At 48.7% G+C, this 17,211-nt stretch overlaps 6 protein-coding genes across 8 annotated transcripts; 3 read left to right on the top strand and 3 right to left on the bottom strand.

Annotated features, from left to right (window-relative positions):
* The first annotated feature begins 133 nt into the window (after positions 1 to 133).
* On the top strand, positions 134 to 2,538 carry LOC9649478 (transmembrane protein 87B). Its single transcript, XM_024659144.1, has 5 exons — positions 134 to 674; positions 768 to 1,707; positions 1,763 to 1,858; positions 1,935 to 2,071; positions 2,142 to 2,538. The coding sequence occupies exons 1-5, from the start codon at positions 451 to 453 to the stop codon at positions 2,305 to 2,307; spliced, it is 1,563 nt and encodes a 520-aa protein (XP_024514912.1). The 5' UTR covers positions 134 to 450; the 3' UTR covers positions 2,308 to 2,538.
* Positions 2,539 to 2,632: 94 nt separating this feature from the next.
* Positions 2,633 to 5,151, top strand: LOC9649263 (ATPase WRNIP1). The gene is made up of 2 exons (XM_024659087.1): positions 2,633 to 4,970; positions 5,037 to 5,151. The coding sequence occupies exon 1, from the start codon at positions 2,756 to 2,758 to the stop codon at positions 4,958 to 4,960; it is 2,205 nt and encodes a 734-aa protein (XP_024514855.1). The 5' UTR covers positions 2,633 to 2,755; the 3' UTR covers positions 4,961 to 4,970; positions 5,037 to 5,151.
* LOC112340530 (pentatricopeptide repeat-containing protein At4g02750-like) lies at positions 5,065 to 7,011 on the bottom strand. Its single transcript, XM_024659102.1, has one exon. The coding sequence runs from the start codon at positions 7,009 to 7,011 to the stop codon at positions 5,065 to 5,067; it is 1,947 nt and encodes a 648-aa protein (XP_024514870.1).
* Positions 7,012 to 7,082: 71 nt separating this feature from the next.
* Positions 7,083 to 7,826, bottom strand: LOC9649477 (pentatricopeptide repeat-containing protein At1g11290, chloroplastic). The gene has a single exon (XM_002985089.1). The coding sequence runs from the start codon at positions 7,824 to 7,826 to the stop codon at positions 7,083 to 7,085; it is 744 nt and encodes a 247-aa protein (XP_002985135.1).
* Positions 7,827 to 7,893: 67 nt separating this feature from the next.
* On the top strand, positions 7,894 to 10,058 carry LOC9649262 (CDP-diacylglycerol--serine O-phosphatidyltransferase 2). 2 transcript variants are annotated; one of them, XM_002985202.2, is made up of 12 exons: positions 7,894 to 8,139; positions 8,203 to 8,265; positions 8,335 to 8,394; positions 8,454 to 8,544; positions 8,604 to 8,658; positions 8,736 to 8,812; positions 8,876 to 8,992; positions 9,046 to 9,130; positions 9,185 to 9,276; positions 9,331 to 9,584; positions 9,648 to 9,736; positions 9,801 to 10,058. In XM_002985202.2, exons 1-12 carry the CDS (start codon positions 7,922 to 7,924, stop codon positions 9,956 to 9,958), a joined length of 1,359 nt encoding a protein of 452 aa, XP_002985248.2. In that variant the 5' UTR covers positions 7,894 to 7,921; the 3' UTR covers positions 9,959 to 10,058. The 2 variants fall into 2 exon arrangements, with proteins under 2 accessions (XP_002985248.2, XP_024514858.1); XM_024659090.1 differs by having other exon boundaries at positions 9,331 to 9,736.
* Positions 9,955 to 12,200, bottom strand: LOC9649476 (GTPase-activating protein gyp7). 2 transcript variants are annotated; one of them, XM_002985088.2, is made up of 5 exons: positions 11,962 to 12,200; positions 11,450 to 11,585; positions 11,318 to 11,367; positions 11,201 to 11,254; positions 9,955 to 11,132 (listed from the first exon to the last, which is right to left on the bottom strand). In XM_002985088.2, the coding sequence occupies exons 1-5, from the start codon at positions 12,147 to 12,149 to the stop codon at positions 10,121 to 10,123; spliced, it is 1,440 nt and encodes a 479-aa protein (XP_002985134.2). In that variant the 5' UTR covers positions 12,150 to 12,200; the 3' UTR covers positions 9,955 to 10,120. The 2 variants fall into 2 exon arrangements, with proteins under 2 accessions (XP_002985134.2, XP_024514856.1); XM_024659088.1 differs by lacking the exon at positions 11,962 to 12,200 and adding an exon at positions 11,703 to 11,955.
* Positions 12,201 to 17,211: the final 5,011 nt, after the last annotated feature.

Below are 17,211 nucleotides of genomic sequence, written 5' to 3'. Positions count from 1 at the left end.
AGATCTAAGCCGTTGAAATCAAACGGTCCAGATGTGTTCGCACTGATGTCACACCAGCCGGTGGTGGTTCGATATCGGGCCCCAGATATATACCATACACCCCCTTTCGTACAGTCACCTAACGATATTGGGCCACAGGCCACGAATCTCACTCGCTTTCGTACGCTTTAGAGTGGAAACCAGTCGGTGTTTCCTTCCAGCCCTCTTTCTTTCTTGTTCATGCCAAGCGCATCGGTATGATCACGGCGTTGTCCAGGTAGAATTCCCGTGAGGAATTCTCGAGCGGCAGGCTCCAGGCAAGGTCTATCGCTGGATCGTCGCGCCCTGGGGACAATGCAGGCGTGAATCGGCAAGATCTGCGCGAAATTCCGGGGATTCTCGCGCAATGCGGGCGTGATCCAGCGGGATCTGCATTGGAATTCTAGGTAATCTTCGGTTCTCGGCTCAGGGATGGGGGATTTCCAGCTAGGGCTGCGAGGAATGGGCGGGATTCTGGCGCTGGCTGTGGTGGCCATTTGCATTTGGTCCACAGATGCGTCCGTCCACGAATACGTGCACGAACACTTTGTCGGGCAAGGGAATGCCTACATTTTCTTTGGCGGCAGCGAAGGAATCTATGCGAGCACGTCGAATGCTAATAGATCTGGGATTGGCAACGGTCGTTCTTACATCAGGTACTATTGAGCTCCAAGAAGCCTGGAGTTTTTTTTTCTAATCCATACTCACATCGTGCTTTCGTTCTTTGTTTTTTTCTTTGTTTGTGCCAGGTTTGATCACTCGGTGACTTTCACTCGCACGGAAGAAGCCGCTGCCAAGCATGCAGCGTCAGAGCACAAATCTGGGCTGGTCCAAGCTGTGGTTTTCGACGTTGCGGACAGAGATTTGCTCGGGGGTTCTCTGTACGGTGGTCACCTCGCGCTTTGCTGCACTCCAGATCTCGCCAGGGACGTTGGCTGCAACCAGGGAGAGGTGATACTCCGTCACAACCCCGAGAACGCGGGATCTCCGAAAGCCATCAATGTGTTCTTCCGCGGCAACGATCTCACCACCACCATGGGAGTGGAGGAAGTCAAGATCACAAAGTCAGGCATGTACATTCTCTACTTCGTCTACTGCGATCCTCAGCTCGACGGCTTGATGATCGATGGCAAGACCGTGTGGAAGAACCCGCACGGATACCTGCCGGGAAGAATGGTGGCTCTCATGACGTTCTACGGATTCATGTCACTGGCTTACTTGGCACTCGGGCTGGTATGGTTTCTTCAATACTCGAGGTTCTGGAAGGATATCTTGCAGCTTCAAAACTGGATCACGCTTGTCATTGGGCTTGGGATGACCGAGATGTCCTTCTGGTACTTCGACTACGCCAACTTTAACATCCGAGGAGGCAGGCCCATGGGTATAACTATATGGGCTGTGACAATCGGTGCACTCAAGAAGACCATCGCTCGGCTTTTGGTGCTGGTTGTTTCGATGGGATACGGTGTGGTGCGTCCAACGCTAGGTGGTCTTACTTCCAAGGTTCTGCTCCTCGGCACGACTTACTTCGCAGCCTTGGAGACTATGGACGTGGTCGAACATGTCGGGAGGATTGACGAGATGTCAAATAAGACAAGGCTGCTGCTGGTTCTGCCTGTGGCAATACTGGACGCGTTCTTCATCCTATGGATCTTCAACTCGCTCTCAAAAACTTTGGAGAAGCTTCAGGTAAGAACAAAGCTGCTGTTCTTTCATCCTTTGACAATCTCTGCTGTCAATCTAGGCGAGGAAGCTCGTTGTCAAGCTGGAGCTCTACAGACGCTTCACGAACTCATTAACATTGGCGGTGATAGCCTCCGTCGCATGGATTGGCTACGAGGCTAGTTTTTCTCTTTCCTTTGTTTTACATCCTTGTTCTGTTTGGAAACAAACTCACAATCATTCTTACAATGCAGTTGTACTTCAAGGCTTCCGATCCATTCGGCGAGAACTGGCAAAACGCGTGGGTCATCTCGGCGTTTTGGAACGTCGTCTCGTTCCTCCTGCTCTGCGTACTTTGCGTCCTCTGGGCTCCATCACAAAACTCAATGCGGTATGAAATCATCAAGACAAAAAACAAACTCCCAAATTGAAATCGAATTGACACTTCCGTGCTTTCGCAGCTACGCATACTCGGACGAATCCACCGAGAAGTTTGACGAGGACGAAGCTGTCGGCCTGACTACGGGGACACTAAAAAACTCGTTTGACATCGAAAAGGCTGTTCTCAAGCCAGACAAGGAGAAGAAGTTTGGCCTGGACGATACAGAGGAGGACAAACAGGAGTAAAGAGAAAAAGGAGAGAGAGAGAGAGAGTTTTTTTCTCCATTCAACGTGTCGGTGGAAGAAGATCTCTCTCGCTCGCTCGCTCGCTCGCGCTGGAGGAAAGAACAAACGTTTTATAGTTCTACCCGTAGAAACTTTAGCTGTGGCATTACAAAGAATGTGTCAATAATTTTCGCGAGAGGATCGATTTATCGATCTTTGTCTATAAATCCAATCCACTATACATTTTGGACAGGGCGACAGCGAAAGGAAGAAATCGCCCAGCCACTACTGGCAAGAAATTATTATCGCTGACGTGTCTGTACGGACGGGACAATCGCTTATTAGGTCCGGGCAAGCCAAGCGTGGGAGGGATTGAGATCGCGCGGCGCGCGAGCGGAAATGCGGTATGGATTGAGCTGAGCGATCGAGAATCTAGGCTAGGGCGCGGACGTGATCGGGCGCTGGCGCCATGGATTACCTGACTGACATGGGGTTTAGCCGTGAGCTCGCGGCGCAGGCGCTGGCGGCCACCGGGGGGAAGTCGACGTACAAGGCCACGGAGTGGATTCTCAACCAGAGGAAGTCGGATGGGATCGTCGGCGCTGGGAATGCCGGTGTTGCTACTACTACTCCCTCGCGGCAGCAGCACCAGGGACGAGTGGATCAGTTCTTCGCGGCCAGCACTTCGAAAGCTCTCGTCGCCATCACGGATGGAGAGAATGGAGGGAAGGAGGCTCCATCGCAGAAGAAGATTGTGACTCGCAAGAACAGTTTTTTCAAGAGCAAGGACGACGAGGCTACTACTACCACGCGGACAGTTCTGACGATCACTGATAGAGTTTTCGAGAGCGCGGATGCGGATGTTGGAGGTGGCGTAGCGAAGGTCCAGAAGCAGCCAGCTCTGGTGGAGCCTCCGGCGAAGAAGCTAAAGCAAGACGAAGAACAGCAGCCATCGCCGCCGCCTCCTCAGCAGAAATCTTTCCCGTTTCTTTCGACAAAGGTGGCGAAGAAAAACTCCAAGGCCGCGGTTCCTCTTGCGGAGAGGATGAGGCCGACGAGTGTGAACGACATACTCGGGCAGGATCATCTTCTTGGGCCTCGAGGCATCTTGAAGAGCCTCTTGGAGGGCGATTCACTGGCTTCGGTGATTTTCTGGGGTCCTCCAGGAACAGGGAAGACGACGCTTGCTCGGGCGATTGCGTCGACGGTTTCTTACCGGTTTGTGGCGCTCTCGGCGGTGACGAGCGGGGTGAAAGAGGTCCGGGAGGTTTTAGAGGAGGCCAAGAAGGCCAAGAAGTATGGGCAGCGAACTTTGCTCTTCCTGGACGAGGTTCACAGGTTCAACAAAGCTCAGCAAGATGCGTTTCTTCCATACGTGGAAGCTGGGCATGTTGTCTTCGTGGGAGCCACGACTGAGAACCCGTCCTTCGAGATCAATGCGGCACTGCTTTCGAGGTGCAAAGTTCTCACAATGAACAAGCTTCTTCCCGAGCATCTGGAGAAACTTATCAAGCGGGCTGTCTTGGACAAGGAGAAAGGTGTTATAGTCTCCGCTGGCATCAGCTCGCCAGAGATGCTGCGCGTGGAAGACGATGCCGTGGTTTTTCTAGCGGCGGCAGCCGATGGAGACGCTCGGGCAGCACTCAACACTCTGGAGATAGCCGTTCTAGCAGCGAGCTCCAGGTTCCAGAGTGGCGAAGCCGCCTTGGAGAGTGTTCTTCCAGCTGCGAAGATGGACAACACTCCGTCGCCTTCTAGACGTGATGCTGCTACTGGCAATGCTGCTCCTGGCGAGTGGGATAACAGGACTGGAACTTTGAGGAAAGAGCCCAGTGGAGTGGAAAAGATCATGAAGCGAGATTCTTTCAACATCCTGGAAGTTCTAAAGGAGAACGTCCAGCACTCGCAGCAAGAGTACACAAAGCCTTTCAAGAAATTTGTTGGTGGGAAGAACGTGACTGCCGCTGCCGGAGTGGCATTCGTAGCGTCAGCAGCAACAGTGATAGAAGCTGACAAAGAGGCCGATGGAACAAGCATGGACAGAGAAGTGTTGGATAGACGAGTTGCGACGCTAGAAACAGAGATCGACAAGTCAGTGATGGTGGTCACGCTAGCAGATGTTAAGGACGCACTGCAACGCTCCCACGTCTTCTATGACAAGACCGGCGAGGAGCACTACAACATCATCAGTGCTCTCCACAAGTCGATGAGAGGAGGCGACGCTGATGCTTCTATTTACTGGCTTGCACGGATGCTGGAAGGTGGCGAAGGCCCGCTCTACGTCGCACGAAGGCTGGTCAGATTCGCGAGCGAGGACGTTGGCTTGGCCGATCCACAGGCGCTACCACAGGCCATTGCGTGCTATCAAGCTTGCCACTTCCTGGGAATGCCCGAGTGCAACGTCCATCTCGCGCAGTGCGTGGTTTATCTGGCCTTGGCTCCAAAGTCCGTGGCGGTCTACCAAGCGATCCAAGCAGCACAGCAGTACGTGCGTGAGAAGGGCCAGAACGAGCCGGTTCCACTCCATCTCAGGAATGCTCCGACCAAACTCATGAAAGATCTTGGATACGCGAAGGGCTACATTTATCCTCCGTCTCACAGTGGTCCTGTGGAGCAGGACTACATGCCTTCGAGCTTGAGAGGACTAAAGTTCCTGCGTTGGCCTCCTACATAGTTCGCCCAAGGTGAGACTTCTTTGCGCGATCGTCCACTCCACAGTGCTAATGGTTTTTCTTTTTCGTGTGGAAAAGGTCTTTTAAGTCACCGACGCATAGCGTGCTACGATTCTAGTGTGCTTGCCAGTAGCAAGTATGGAGCAGAGTTTTCGGGATCCAGCTTGGTGAAATGCGTTATTGCTCGTGCTCCTCTCTCGGGGTCCGAATGAATCTTACAGGCTCCCAGCAGCGCTCCCCAGGAAGCCGAGCTAGCCGGCGAAGAATCTGGACTGGTGACGAACTCCTCGGCGTCCTGGAGCTGCCCCACTCGCCCGAGAAGATCGACAATGCAGGAGCAGTGCTCGCGCCGAGGTGCCAGACCAAAGTCGCTACTCATCGAGTGGAAGCGGCTTAAGCTCTCCTCCAGGCTTCCAACGTAGCTACACGCCGTGAGAACGCTCCGGAAAGTCATCTCGTCGGGCTGGAGTCCCTCGAGCAGCAGGGAGAGGAAAGCTTGCAGCGATCGATCGGTGTCACCTCTCTGGGCATAGGCTGCTACCATGGTATCCCAGGAAACGACGTTCCTTTCGGGCATCCTCTCCAGTATCTTCCTCGCAGCGCTGATATGACCGTCTTGGGCATACGCCGCCATCACCGAGTTCCAGGACACAACGTCTCGCTGCGGCATTCTCGAGAAAGTTTCGAGAGTTTCTTGGAGGTGGTGGCACTGGGAATAGGCGGAAAGCATTGAGTTCCAGAGCCGGATATCTCTCTCGGGGGCGGTCTCTACGATCCATCGGGCTTCCTCGAGACGTCCTCGGTTTCCACACGCAGAGACCATCAAGGTCCAGGCGATGGCGTTCCACTCGGGCATCATGGTGTCAAAGACGAGCTTTGCTCGCTCCAGGCCGCTGCCATCCTCGCTGAGAAAAACTTGGAGAATCGACGTCCAAGTTACTATATCCTTTTGCTCCATCGTTTCAAAGACTTGCAACGCTCGAGCTTCGTCATGGACGAAGGCTGCTATCAAAGTATTGCAGGAAACTACGTCGTGGATTGGCATTTGATCGAAGATGAGCTTTGCTTGATCGATCAATCCTTGCTGCGTGTAAGCCACGATCATGATGTTCCAGGTCATGATGCTTCGGTAAGCCAAGTTTCGAAACATTTGCTTTGCTTTGTCGGTGAGACTGTTTTGGGCATACATTGCTATGATAATGTTCCATGACATAGTATTCCATTTGGGCATTTTATCAAAACACTCCTTTGCTTGAAGAATATGCCCGTTTTGGGCATATCCAGCCACAAGAGCGTTCCATACGATTATGTCCTGTACAGGCATGCTATCAAACACGATTTGGGATTCCCGCATATGCCCAGCACTGGAATACGCCCGGACCATAGTTGTCCATGTCACCAGATCCCATTGCGGCATTCCATCGAAGATTCGTTTACCTGATCCTACGTCCTCTGCATGTGCCTCTAGGAATATATTCCATGATACCACATTCCTCTGTGGCATCTTTGAAAACACAGCGAGCAACTCAGAAATATTCCGTGATTGGGCATATGCCAAGAGCAACACATTCCAGGAGACTAAATTCTTCTCGGGCATGGCTTGGAACAAGCCCCCAGCTTTGTCCAGATGCCCAATTTGGGAATATGCCGTGAGCATTGCGTTCCAAGAGACAGTGTCCCATTCGGGCATCTGGTCTAGTATACAGTGGGCATCTCTTACATTCCCTGCCTGAGAATATGCTCCTAGCAGCGCTGTCCAAGATACCAAGTCCCTCATGGGCATGCTATCGAATATTCCTTGAGCGGCTTTTGGATGCCCGTTGTGGGCATATGCCTGGACGAGAATGTTCCATGAAAAGAGATTCTGTTTTCTCTGCCCGATGCTGTCAAAGACGAGATGAGCATCTTCTAGGCTGCCGCATTTGCCATACATTTGGATGAGAAGATTCAAGACGAATACGTTATCACTGTGCTCGTTTTGCAAGATTGCTTGGTGGAGTCTCCTTGCTTGAGCAAGATGGCTGCATTGGTTGATAAGCTCAATGGTTAGCATTTCCTCCACAATTTGCCATCGCCTTTTTGAGTATTAGGGTCTATAACTATGTAAAAGGTTAATTTTAGGGTTTATAGCTCTCTCACATAAAACCCTAGATCATCTCTCTTGGGCATTGTCTCGAACACTACTCTCGCCTCCTCGATGCTCCCACACTTCGTGTACGCATCCACCAGTGCTGCCGTCACGATCGAGCAAGCTCGCGTGTTCATGAGTTTCTTCTCCAGGAGACCGTGGATTCTTCTCACTCGATCCGAAATGTTTTTCTTTTCTTCTTGATCCGCGCCTGGATCCACCGCCAGCGACGCGCAAGCCCCGATAGCGGCCAAGAAGCTCCTCTCGTCCGGCCTCACGCCCTCCATTTGCATCGAATGGAAGATCTCCAGAGCTCGATCGCTCCTCCCGGCGCGAACATAGCCCAGGACGATGGCGTTCCACGCCAGAAGCGGCTTCTTCCTCGCGCCCATCAAATCGAACAGCCGCTGCGCCTCGCCCATCTTGCCGCATTTCGCGTACATCGCCACCAGCGATGCCGCGATGGTGTTCTTGGGATCGTTCGCCACTCCAATCTCTGCGTGGATCCTCTGGCCGGTTTCCAGATCCCTATAGCTCCCGCACGCCATCAGCGCCGCGGAGACATCCCAGGCACTGGGCGATTTCCCTTGCTCGCGGAGCTCCTCGTAATTTCGCAGCGCCTGTGAGCGCGAGATCTTCGCCTTGGCAGCGGCCGCGGCCTGGAGCTCATCTGGTGTGAGGAATCCATCCTGTTTGATCCGCGCTAGCAGGCGCAAGACCTTCCTCGACGATCCTCCCATCGATCGATTCTCTTCTAGCGGATCAAGGAATCCCGCATTGGGATATCTCCAAATGCCTTGAAGAGCCCTAAAAATATTTCACTTGTTCCTGCCAGATGGCGAGTAGCGATGGCGCCGTGGCGAGCAGCGATGGCGCTCTGTTGATTTCTGCCCTGGAGCACCGGAAGAAGCATCGCCAGCAGCGCGGGAGATCGGATTTGGTGCTGGATGATCCTCCTCCGGTTGTTGTAGTGAGCGATTTGGATCCCTGGACGGCCTGGGCGTATCATCCACGCACGATCTCCGTGCTCATTGCCGGCGTTTGCGCTCTCATGTAAGAAAGAATCGCCGCAGCTGCTACGATCATACTCGTTTTTCTGGAAATTTTTTCTTGTAGATGGGCCAGCGGTGCGCTTCAACCGGAGATCTCCGACGAGAATGCCGCTGTCAATGGTACGAGGTAAGCTCTTTCGTTTCCTTCATTCTTTCTTTTGGTTGAAGTGGATTGATCGAGTTCCAATTTTTCTAGAGGAGTATGGGCCATGATCGCCGTGTTCTTAGGATATTGCTTACTCCAAGCTCCTCCCACGTAAGCATTTTCAGTGCTGCGATTTCATTCTTCTTTCTTCGTCTTTTATCACTTCACAGGATCTTGATACGACCGCATCCTGCGTTTTGGAGAATGATCCATGGCGTCGCAGTGGTTTATCTAGTGTTCCTCACCTTCCTTTTGTTCCAGGTATTTGACACTTCTTCCTTTCAGTTTTTATTCCGCTGAATTGTTTGCTCTTTCTGCAGAAAAGAGACGATGCAAGGCAATTTATGAAATATATTCATCCGGATCTCGGAATTGGCAAGTCTTTTCTTTGCTCGTGTAGCTGGAAGTTGTCTTACTTTTTTTCTTTTTTCTTTTTTCTTTTGTTCTTTCAGAGCTTCCCGAAAGGTCATATGGAGGAGACTGCCGAATCTACACACCCGAGGATCCCAACAAGTTTAAGAATGTCTATGTATGAATGTCATAACTATCGTGAAGCTGAACACTAATTTCTGTGTGTCTGTTTGTTTTCCAGGATACTCTGTTTGATGAATTTGTTATTGCTCATGTCCTGGGATGGTGGGCAAAAGCTATCATGCTACGTAGTCTTCCAATTTTGTGGATGCTTTCTATCGGCTTCGAGATGATGGAGGTAAATATCTAAAAGAGTAGCGTTGCCAAAAACCTTGGAACATTTTCTTTCAGGTGACGTTTAACCATATGCTACCGAACTTCAATGAATGTTGGTGGGACAGTATCATTCTCGACGTTCTTATTTGCAACTGGTTTGGTACGTAATTCTCCTTTGTATGAAAATGTCTGGTTTTAATTCTGTGAGTCACAGGGATCTGGTCTGGCATGAAAACCGTCCGGTACTTTGATGGAAAAACTTACGAGTGGGTTGGATTGAGTCGTCAGCCAACCATAATGGGGAAGGTGAGAAGTGAAACATCGGAGATCTAAACATATAAACATTCATAACTTTTTCAGGTGAGACGCTCACTAAGTCAATTCACTCCAGCAAACTGGGACAAAGACGAATGGAATCCTCTCTCTGGCCCGTTACGTTTTGTCCAAGTGCTTGGGCTTGTTGTCATTGTCCTCACCGTGGAGCTCAATGCGTTCTTCCTCAAGTTTTGCCTGTGGGTGCCTCCACGCAACCCGCTAAACTCGTACAGGCTCATCTTGTGGTGGCTTATAGCCAATCCAGCCATCCGGGAGTACAATTCATTCCTTCAGGACAGGTACTCCAGTTTCACCGCTTTTCTCCTGATTTACTTCTCGTGGTGTGTTTTTTTCTTTTTCAGAAAACCAATGAAAAAGATTGGCGCATTTTGCTGGCTATCACTTGCAAATTGCATTGTCGAGGTACTCATTTGTGTCAAGTTCGGCCAAGGTAAGCATCCTTTATTCATCTTCGACGACGAAAACAGCAATGAGCGCGTTCTTTCTCCGTCCAGGTCTCTATCCCAAGCCAATGCCAAAGTGGATCGTCATCTTTTGGTCCAGCACTGCTGCTTTGCTGGGAATTTTCCTGGCCGGATGGATAGCTAAGCTGTACGTCGACAGGAACCGGCTCGTTTCGGCGACCGAGGTGTACGTAAAGAAGGTATCTTGATGCTTTAATCTCTCGTTTTTCATTCTTGGGCATACTACCTTTGATCACTGCGCTGTACGATTGTGAGAAGAAAAATAAAAGCCGCAGGCTCTTTGCTCAAGCCCGCCCGACTCTTATCCCGAGGTAAACGTCAGTTACTATCTCTAAACCAGGATTCGTTTCTCATGTAGGCGTCTCTGGCCTTCTCCCGTGCACTCGACTCACAAGCTCCCGAGCGTCGTCCAGCATTTGCCACACGTCCAAGGTCCCTGCCATGGCATTGCACTCCCGCAGCAGCTCGTCCATCCCTTTGCAGTTCTCCATGATGAACTTCCTCCTCCGGCACACCGCCGCCGCTATGGTGTAGAGCAGCAAGTCGTTAGTCGGGGGAGCCTTCTTCTTCTTCTGGGCCTCTCCCACTCCCTTGCCCGTCCTCATCGCCGTTGAGTCCGCCCATATCACCTCCCACAGGCATATCGTCTGCTCGAACGTCAGCTCCCTCCGGAACAGCACCACCACCATCCGGTACACGAAGGTGCAGTCCTCGGCCTTGATCTTCACCAGGTGGTCGTACAGCTCCGGGTCTGCCACCCTGATGATGTCCGAGGTCCCGTTTAGCTGCCGCCGGATGCCAACCTCGTCCAGCCGGAAGTTGTGCCGCGCGGTCCTCATGAAGCTCACGAAGCACCAGAAGGCCTGGTGGTCGTCGTCCATGAGCGCGACGAACGGCGACAGCAAGTCACTCATCCCCTGGCAGTAGCCCGTGTCCGGATCGTAGAGCGCATAGGCCTCGAGGATGGAGACGAGCCTGGCGGCGTGGTAGCGGCGGCAAGTTTCCAGGTGCTCGTCGTCGGACAGGCCGGCCTTGCGGGCTACTTTGGACGTCTCCTCGTCGCTCACGTTTGCCTGGGACGGAGAGTATGGAACCCACTCGGCGTTCATCCGGACGGCGTCCAGGCGGATGATCCTTTGCCAGGTGACTATGTCGTCCAATGCCTTGGGTCCTTTCTTCCAGAACGCGCTGCCGTCGTTGATGCTGCTGAATGCTTCGATCTGGCTCTCGGAGAATGGCATGAGTTTGTGTTCTTCTTCTTCTTGTTCTTCCATGCCATCTTGTTGATGCTCTCCTTCTCTTCTGGACGTGAGTGATTGCTTGATTTCTTGGCAGTAGCTTCGTATCTTTTCGTATTCCTTCCTGCAGGCGAGTTTCCAAGGAAAGTTTAGTTTTTTTGCGTATGGGATCTTCGGAAACTTGCTCGTTACCTTAGCTTAGCATCTTGCTCCTTTCTTTCTGCCTCGGTGCTATCAATCTCGTATCTGATGGAAGGTATGAAAAACTTCGAAACTTTGAACGTATGAAAGGATTTGTAACACACTTACATTCCAAGCAGAAATGGCCACACTTGAGCTCGAATTCCTGGCTCTATGCCCTGTCACGACGCACATCACAGTTCTTCCTTGAGACAACTCTAAACACTGGAAAAACTGGTAAAAAAAGAAGAAAGAACTCACCCCCCAGCGAACTTTGTGAATGAGCTTTTCGGTGCTGTTATTCGAGAGGCGGCCTTCATCCCCGAAGAAATCCTCCCATTGCTGCTGGGTGAGGGGGTGATGCCGCCGTCGCCTCCATCGCTTTCGAAACGGCCCCCTGGAAGAAAGAAAGAAACCGACAAAAGGATCAAAAAGATGGCCAGCCGCTTAGAGAAGAAATAAACACACAAGAAAGCAAGACGAAAAAATTCGAGGGAGGGGAAGCTACTACTACCTCTTGGAGGAGAAATAGTAAGGCTTGCAATAAGCTTGGTTTCTTCTGTGAGCATTGCCTTGCCCCATGTCCAGTGGTCTCAACACCGCCACATCTCCACACATCTGTGGGAACGAAGGCAGCAAAGAGCTCCAGGAACAAGGAAAGCAATCGCAGGAAATTCATTCATCCAGTTCCATTCCATTCTCTAGGCATCGATCGATGGAAATTTTGCCTCAAATTCGCGAGAAGAGGGGGTGGGATTGTTAGGAAAGCTTACCGATCGCTCAAGAATCCAGTGCCCCCAACCGCAACGGCGACCGCGACCCCGGCGACGGCGGTGACCGCCACGCCCACCACAACCGCGGTAGTGAAATTCGCGGACGAGTGCCTGCCGGACATTTGGATCCCACCCAGCGTGTCATACACCACGCCGATCAGCTGGTTGAGCAGCTCCTTCTCCAACATCACATTCCACTCACTCGAGAGAGGGAGAAGCCCTAAATTCCCGATTGGAGAAACGAAACGCGTATATTCTGCCAACTGACTTGTGGCACTAACGGATATTCTGTCACTTTATTCGCCACCAGTTTATAATAAGTAGGGTTTAGACTACCTTATATAAGGTTTGTAGCATGGCACCACGGTAAAAGGCGGACAAGCCTGGTTAGCTGCTCATGTGCGATGGGTGGGGCCTTTTTCAAAGGGATCAAGGGAGCAAAAAGAGGTTAGAGTTGAAAACGCCATGAATTTGGACTAGGTGTGTGACGCTCTGGAACAAGAGCGAAGAGAGCAAGAGTGAAAGTTCTAGCAACGAGGACCTGGATGAGGATCCCGAACTCCTCAAGGAGCTTGACAGATTGCATGCTGAAAAAAAGGAGGAGCAAAACGAGGAGCACAAAGAGGAGGAGCAAAATGAGGAGCAGTCAGTGCCAAGTATCCCATTGATCCTTATGCCCAAACACTGTGGCAAAGATCTAGCCACACAGTATAAACTATGTAAATAGTAATCTTGTCCATTAATGATAGATATTTGATAATTTTGCAATCTATCACACAACTTTCCCAGTCTTTGTCCACTGTCATCCCAAGCTCATGAGGCAGATCATCCGCATGTTGTCCCTCAAGACCACAGTCAATGAACACCACCTTACAAGGTTTTCGTGCTGCAATGCGCCATTAACCATCAAATGCATGTAGTTACTTCCCACGCCTTTGGCTACGATGCTGGTTGGAACAGTGTGGCCAACCAACCTTGACGCTGGTTGGAACAGACACACTAGCACCCACATACCGGGCGCATACCACACAAAACCACATCCAAGGTGTTGGACTCCTACCTTGCCTTCATCAAGTGAAATTGGAGCAAGCATGACATGGTGATGCTGTTTAAGTTGTCATACCAAGAAAGAGTAGGGCCATTTTATGTGCATTCCAGCTCTCCCTAAGCCCCTCTGCTGCCAGTAGGGAGTGTGATGTACTATGATTCCAGAGATATCCCAAATATCAGATTATTCCAGACTCATTATTATTTTCCAATGGCCTTTTCCAATGAGAGACAGAGTTTTCAATGGGATTTTGAGTGTGCAGCAAAGTTGGTGACCACAATGGGATGACTTCCTTCTCAGCTGAGGCATCATGTGGAGTATTAGCAGAAATGCCTCAGAGTGCAGTCAAATTATGGAATCACACCACTCCCAGAATTGGAGGCACCTACTCCACTGGTGCTGGTGGAATACAGTCGCTAAAAGTGCAACAAGGTTGCCCAAAGTTATTAGCTATTTACACACTGGAAACAATGATACAAGGAGAAAACCTGTATCAACTCTCTGGGATGTATCTCTTTCTTCTCCTCCATGTCAATGATCTTTTGCTGCCAGCTCTAGATGCCACCATTATGCAGTAACTCTTCAACACGTTGGTGCATCATGTAGGCAAGAACCTCTCTAAAATGCAGGTTATGGTTTTTTCTAAACCTGGTTTCGAGAATCTGTTTCTACAATGACTAACATGTAAACCTACTTGGGCTATGCTCTCCATCGAAGGGGCACAAGGAAGAGGGAGTGAAGGATCATGTCAAGGCAGCATAATTGGCTTACTATAGCCTTGCCACAACAATGCAATTATCAGCTGGAAGTCCTCTCGTCATCCAAAGTGGTTCTAGTGTTGAGGGGGAAGCCCCTCAACATGGGGAGAAACACTTTTAAGTGTAGCTCCAAAATCTCATTCATGAACTCCCTACCCTAAAAGTGGAGAGGAGGAAGAATCTAAATCTCTTGATAGTGAAATATTTCAGGGAATCTCATTTAAATGTTATGTATAGGTGACCATTGACCATGGGGAATTGTGTCAAACTCTGTTGTGTGTGAGAAACCCACAACTACTACAAGGTGATATAGTATGTTGGCACTGCTGTGACAAAAAGTGGAGGAACCATAAAAGAAAAGAGAAAAGGAGGAAATCAAAAGTTCTGGATTCAAGGGAAAATCATGAGGGGAAAAACTTGAAGTGGAAATTTGACATTTGATCCAAAATGAAGTAGAAAAAGTGGAAAATAAAACAAAAGAGAAAAAGAACAATAAAAAAACATGAAACCAAGTCAAGGAGAATCACTTATTTGGAATTCCACCTCAAGGTCCCTTTACCTTTAGAAAGTTCCTCCAGCGCACTTGGTCGTACATAAAGTTCCAAGGACATGGAGTGGTAGAATGAATGTGTTGCTTGAGGATAGTAATTGCTGAAGTGAAGGAAGGTGGTGGCTGAAAGAATGGATTGTGGGTGAATATGAAGTCCAATTATAATGTAATGGTAGTGGAGGGGATTTTTTAGCCTCTCATAACCATCAAAGTGGTCAACAGCTTGTATGCTAGTAGTAGAAGAAGAAAAAACTCATAATCTATGCTGGTGCATGCATAGATCACTATTTGTGCTAGAAGAAATCATCAAGATTGGAAATAAACATCTGCCCATGGTAATGCCTGGTCTCTTGTGCAATTGGCTCTCAAAAACCAACTGCTAAGTGTTCTAGGTTTACTCAGAATTGCTGTGTTATGAGAGTTTGCATCATGTCTTGAGTTTGGTATGTTGGATTTTGCTGATTCTTGATTCATCTGCCATGTTTACTGATGCTGAAGAGTAATGGGATCCCCAAGATCATGTATGTATGGTATGAAAAGTGGTTGAAAAATGAGTGGGCAACTATATCAAGTATGAAATTATGGTGGAGAAAGTAATAAAATGAATGGATGATGACTATGAGTGATAGAAAATAACAATAGTGATGTGTGGAGTGCACTGATATGGTGAAAACTTGGGAACCTTGAAAAAAAAACTAGGAAATGCTCAAGCTTCCAGACAAGAGGAATTGATACAACTTTGTAGCGCACCTTTATCTCTCTCCCCTTAAGCCAACTGGAAAAGGGGCAATTGCTTGATGAGAGAGCCCTTAGTGGCTATTTTATCCCCATTTATCCCCCAAAGTTCCAAGGATCCACGGTGACAATATATCCAAATCTCATCCCATGATCACATGCACTACAAACCTTGAAGTGAAAATCCAAACTCATACTTGCTCAACCTATAGGATCATATTTGTTGAAAGAGCTTGAGGTGGTGGTGATTATATGCATGGGGCAACTTTTAGTCTGATTCATTTGTGAGGATGTAAGCACCAATATGCTTTTTGATGAAGAAAGGACCAAAAAACCTAGGAGAAAACTTTGTGGACAGTGTAAAGTCCAAGAGCATTATTGTAAGCAACTAAAGGGAACAATTCGAGAAACAATCCATAAAGGTTCAAATATAGAAGGAAAGGGCACATGAACAAAAGTACACCCTCTTTTTTAATCGGTTAAGGGTGGGATACTTAGAGTTAAACGTCCTTAGGTTTGATTAGTACTTCGTTGGGTGACTTCCTAAAAAGTTCAAATTTAGGAGCTTACATTTGGTATCAAAGGGGTCTTGGTCCGACTCTGTTAGTTGGCTTAAGGGAATTACACCACATGTTGATTAACATCTAGCTAGTCTAGTTTGCTTCCGTTGGGCTCGACCCGAGGGGTAGGGTGTCAAGAGAGTGGGGCTCTCATGAGAGCTGTAGTTGATTAACATCTAGCTAGTCTAGTTTGCTCCTGCTGGGCTCGACCCGAGGGGTAGGGTGTCAAGAGAGTGGGGCTTTCGGGAGAGCTATGGCTCTCAGCTTCTGTTCACGATTCCAAAGGGAATGATTCGAGAGACGATCCAAGGGGTTCAAATATAGAGGGAAAGGGCCCATAAATAAAAGTGCACCCCTTTTTCCAATCGGTTAAGGGTTTTGAGATAGCATCTTTGGGTTTAAATAGTACTGGGTTGGGTGACCTTCTCACCACCAAATGCAAGTACAAGGGACAACAGGATTAGTTTTGACAAGATGAGCCCTTGCCTACTAGCCAGTTCATGATTGTAAGCTCCTAAATTTAGCTCTTGTTGGGAAGTAGAAACTCTATTGCATGTCACAAAAGTGAAGGGACTTGGAGCTTAATTGGAAGAACAACTTTAGCTCCATACACTAGAAAGAATGGAATGGCTACCACAAACAGTCTTGAATATCATTTTGAAAGCCCAAAATGTTGTTGGCAAGTGCTTGTGCCATTATCATAGATGATCTTTAGTGAGCTTTGAAAGAATAATCTTTAAAAAGTTTATTGCTAAACTCATCTTGGCTATTTGATTGGTGGTAGTAACTACTACTCTTCACATGAAAGAAAGTGCATGACTTGCCCAAGGAAAGTGCCACTGTGATCTGAAATGAATATTGCAAGGAGTCCAAAATGGTACATAATGTGTTTGTAAATGAAGTATGTTGTGGAAACTTGAACAACATGTTACATAGGGATTGATTCAACCCACTTGATGAAGTAGTCTATGGCCACAAGAAATCTCAATAACCCAGTGAGCTTAGTAGAGAAATCAGCCCCACAAAATCCAAGCTCTACTTGAAAAAAGGTCCTACCAAGGTGATAAGCTTGAACAAAAATTGCAGGATATGGCTGTGAGGATTGAATTTTTGACACTGGACACAAGCTTTTCATATGCTACTCATGGTAAAGTGTTGTCCAGTAGTACCTGTGATAGAGAAGTTGAGCAGTAGTTTTTCAAGAGAAATGGTTGACATATGTGTGGAAAACACAGAGGAGAGTTGGGATTTTGTCTTCCAAAACACAGCATAAAAAAACTCCATCTTTTTTCCACCTATAAATCACTCCACCAAGGAGGTAAAAGTCTCGAGCCTTTTGTATAAAGCTCCATTAATGAATCTAAAGGATATGCCTTGTTTTCTAGGTACTCAGCTACATCCCTAAGGGTTGTAGGGACAATTAAGGACTCCATGTTGACTGCAATTGTGAGTTGGCTGGGTGTGTGTACACATTGGCATTGCATTACAAAAGTTGGCTGACCACAAACATATAGAAGTGGATATAGGCTCCTAAAAGCAAGTTGAATTTTATTTGCAATTCTATATGCAGGAGTAAATCTGGCATATGTACAACCTTTG

This window comes from Selaginella moellendorffii, unplaced genomic scaffold (assembly GCF_000143415.4).
Source record: "Selaginella moellendorffii unplaced genomic scaffold, v1.0 SELMOscaffold_66, whole genome shotgun sequence".
NCBI classification, from domain to species: domain Eukaryota; kingdom Viridiplantae; phylum Streptophyta; class Lycopodiopsida; order Selaginellales; family Selaginellaceae; genus Selaginella; species Selaginella moellendorffii.
Note: the sequence above shows the minus strand (reverse complement) of the source record. Positions and strands in the feature narration are given on the sequence as shown.

Excerpts from the sequence above, each read along its gene's own strand:
- LOC9649477 (XM_002985089.1), bottom strand. The coding sequence starts at position 7,826 with ATGGGAGGATCGTCGAGGAAGGTCTTGCGCCTGCTAGCGCGGATCAAA.
- LOC9649262 (XM_024659090.1), top strand. The coding sequence starts at position 7,922 with ATGGCGAGTAGCGATGGCGCCGTGGCGAGCAGCGATGGCGCTCTGTTG. Across the intron at positions 8,140-8,202 it reads GCCGGCGTTTGCGCTCTCAT|ATGGGCCAGCGGTGCGCTTC; the intron begins GTAAGAAAGAAT and ends TTTTTCTTGTAG. Across the intron at positions 8,395-8,453 it reads TTACTCCAAGCTCCTCCCAC|GATCTTGATACGACCGCATC; the intron begins GTAAGCATTTTC and ends ATCACTTCACAG.
- LOC9649478 (XM_024659144.1), top strand. The coding sequence starts at position 451 with ATGGGGGATTTCCAGCTAGGGCTGCGAGGAATGGGCGGGATTCTGGCG. Across the intron at positions 1,859-1,934 it reads TCGCATGGATTGGCTACGAG|TTGTACTTCAAGGCTTCCGA; the intron begins GCTAGTTTTTCT and ends CTTACAATGCAG. Across the intron at positions 2,072-2,141 it reads CCATCACAAAACTCAATGCG|CTACGCATACTCGGACGAAT; the intron begins GTATGAAATCAT and ends GTGCTTTCGCAG.
- LOC9649263 (XM_024659087.1), top strand. The coding sequence starts at position 2,756 with ATGGATTACCTGACTGACATGGGGTTTAGCCGTGAGCTCGCGGCGCAG.
- LOC9649476 (XM_002985088.2), bottom strand. The coding sequence starts at position 12,149 with ATGTTGGAGAAGGAGCTGCTCAACCAGCTGATCGGCGTGGTGTATGAC. Across the intron at positions 11,255-11,317 it reads TGGCCATTTCTGCTTGGAAT|ATACGAGATTGATAGCACCG; the intron begins GTAAGTGTGTTA and ends ACCTTCCATCAG. Across the intron at positions 11,133-11,200 it reads GAGCAAGATGCTAAGCTAAG|GAAGGAATACGAAAAGATAC; the intron begins GTAACGAGCAAG and ends ACTCGCCTGCAG.
- LOC112340530 (XM_024659102.1), bottom strand. The coding sequence starts at position 7,011 with ATGCTAACCATTGAGCTTATCAACCAATGCAGCCATCTTGCTCAAGCA.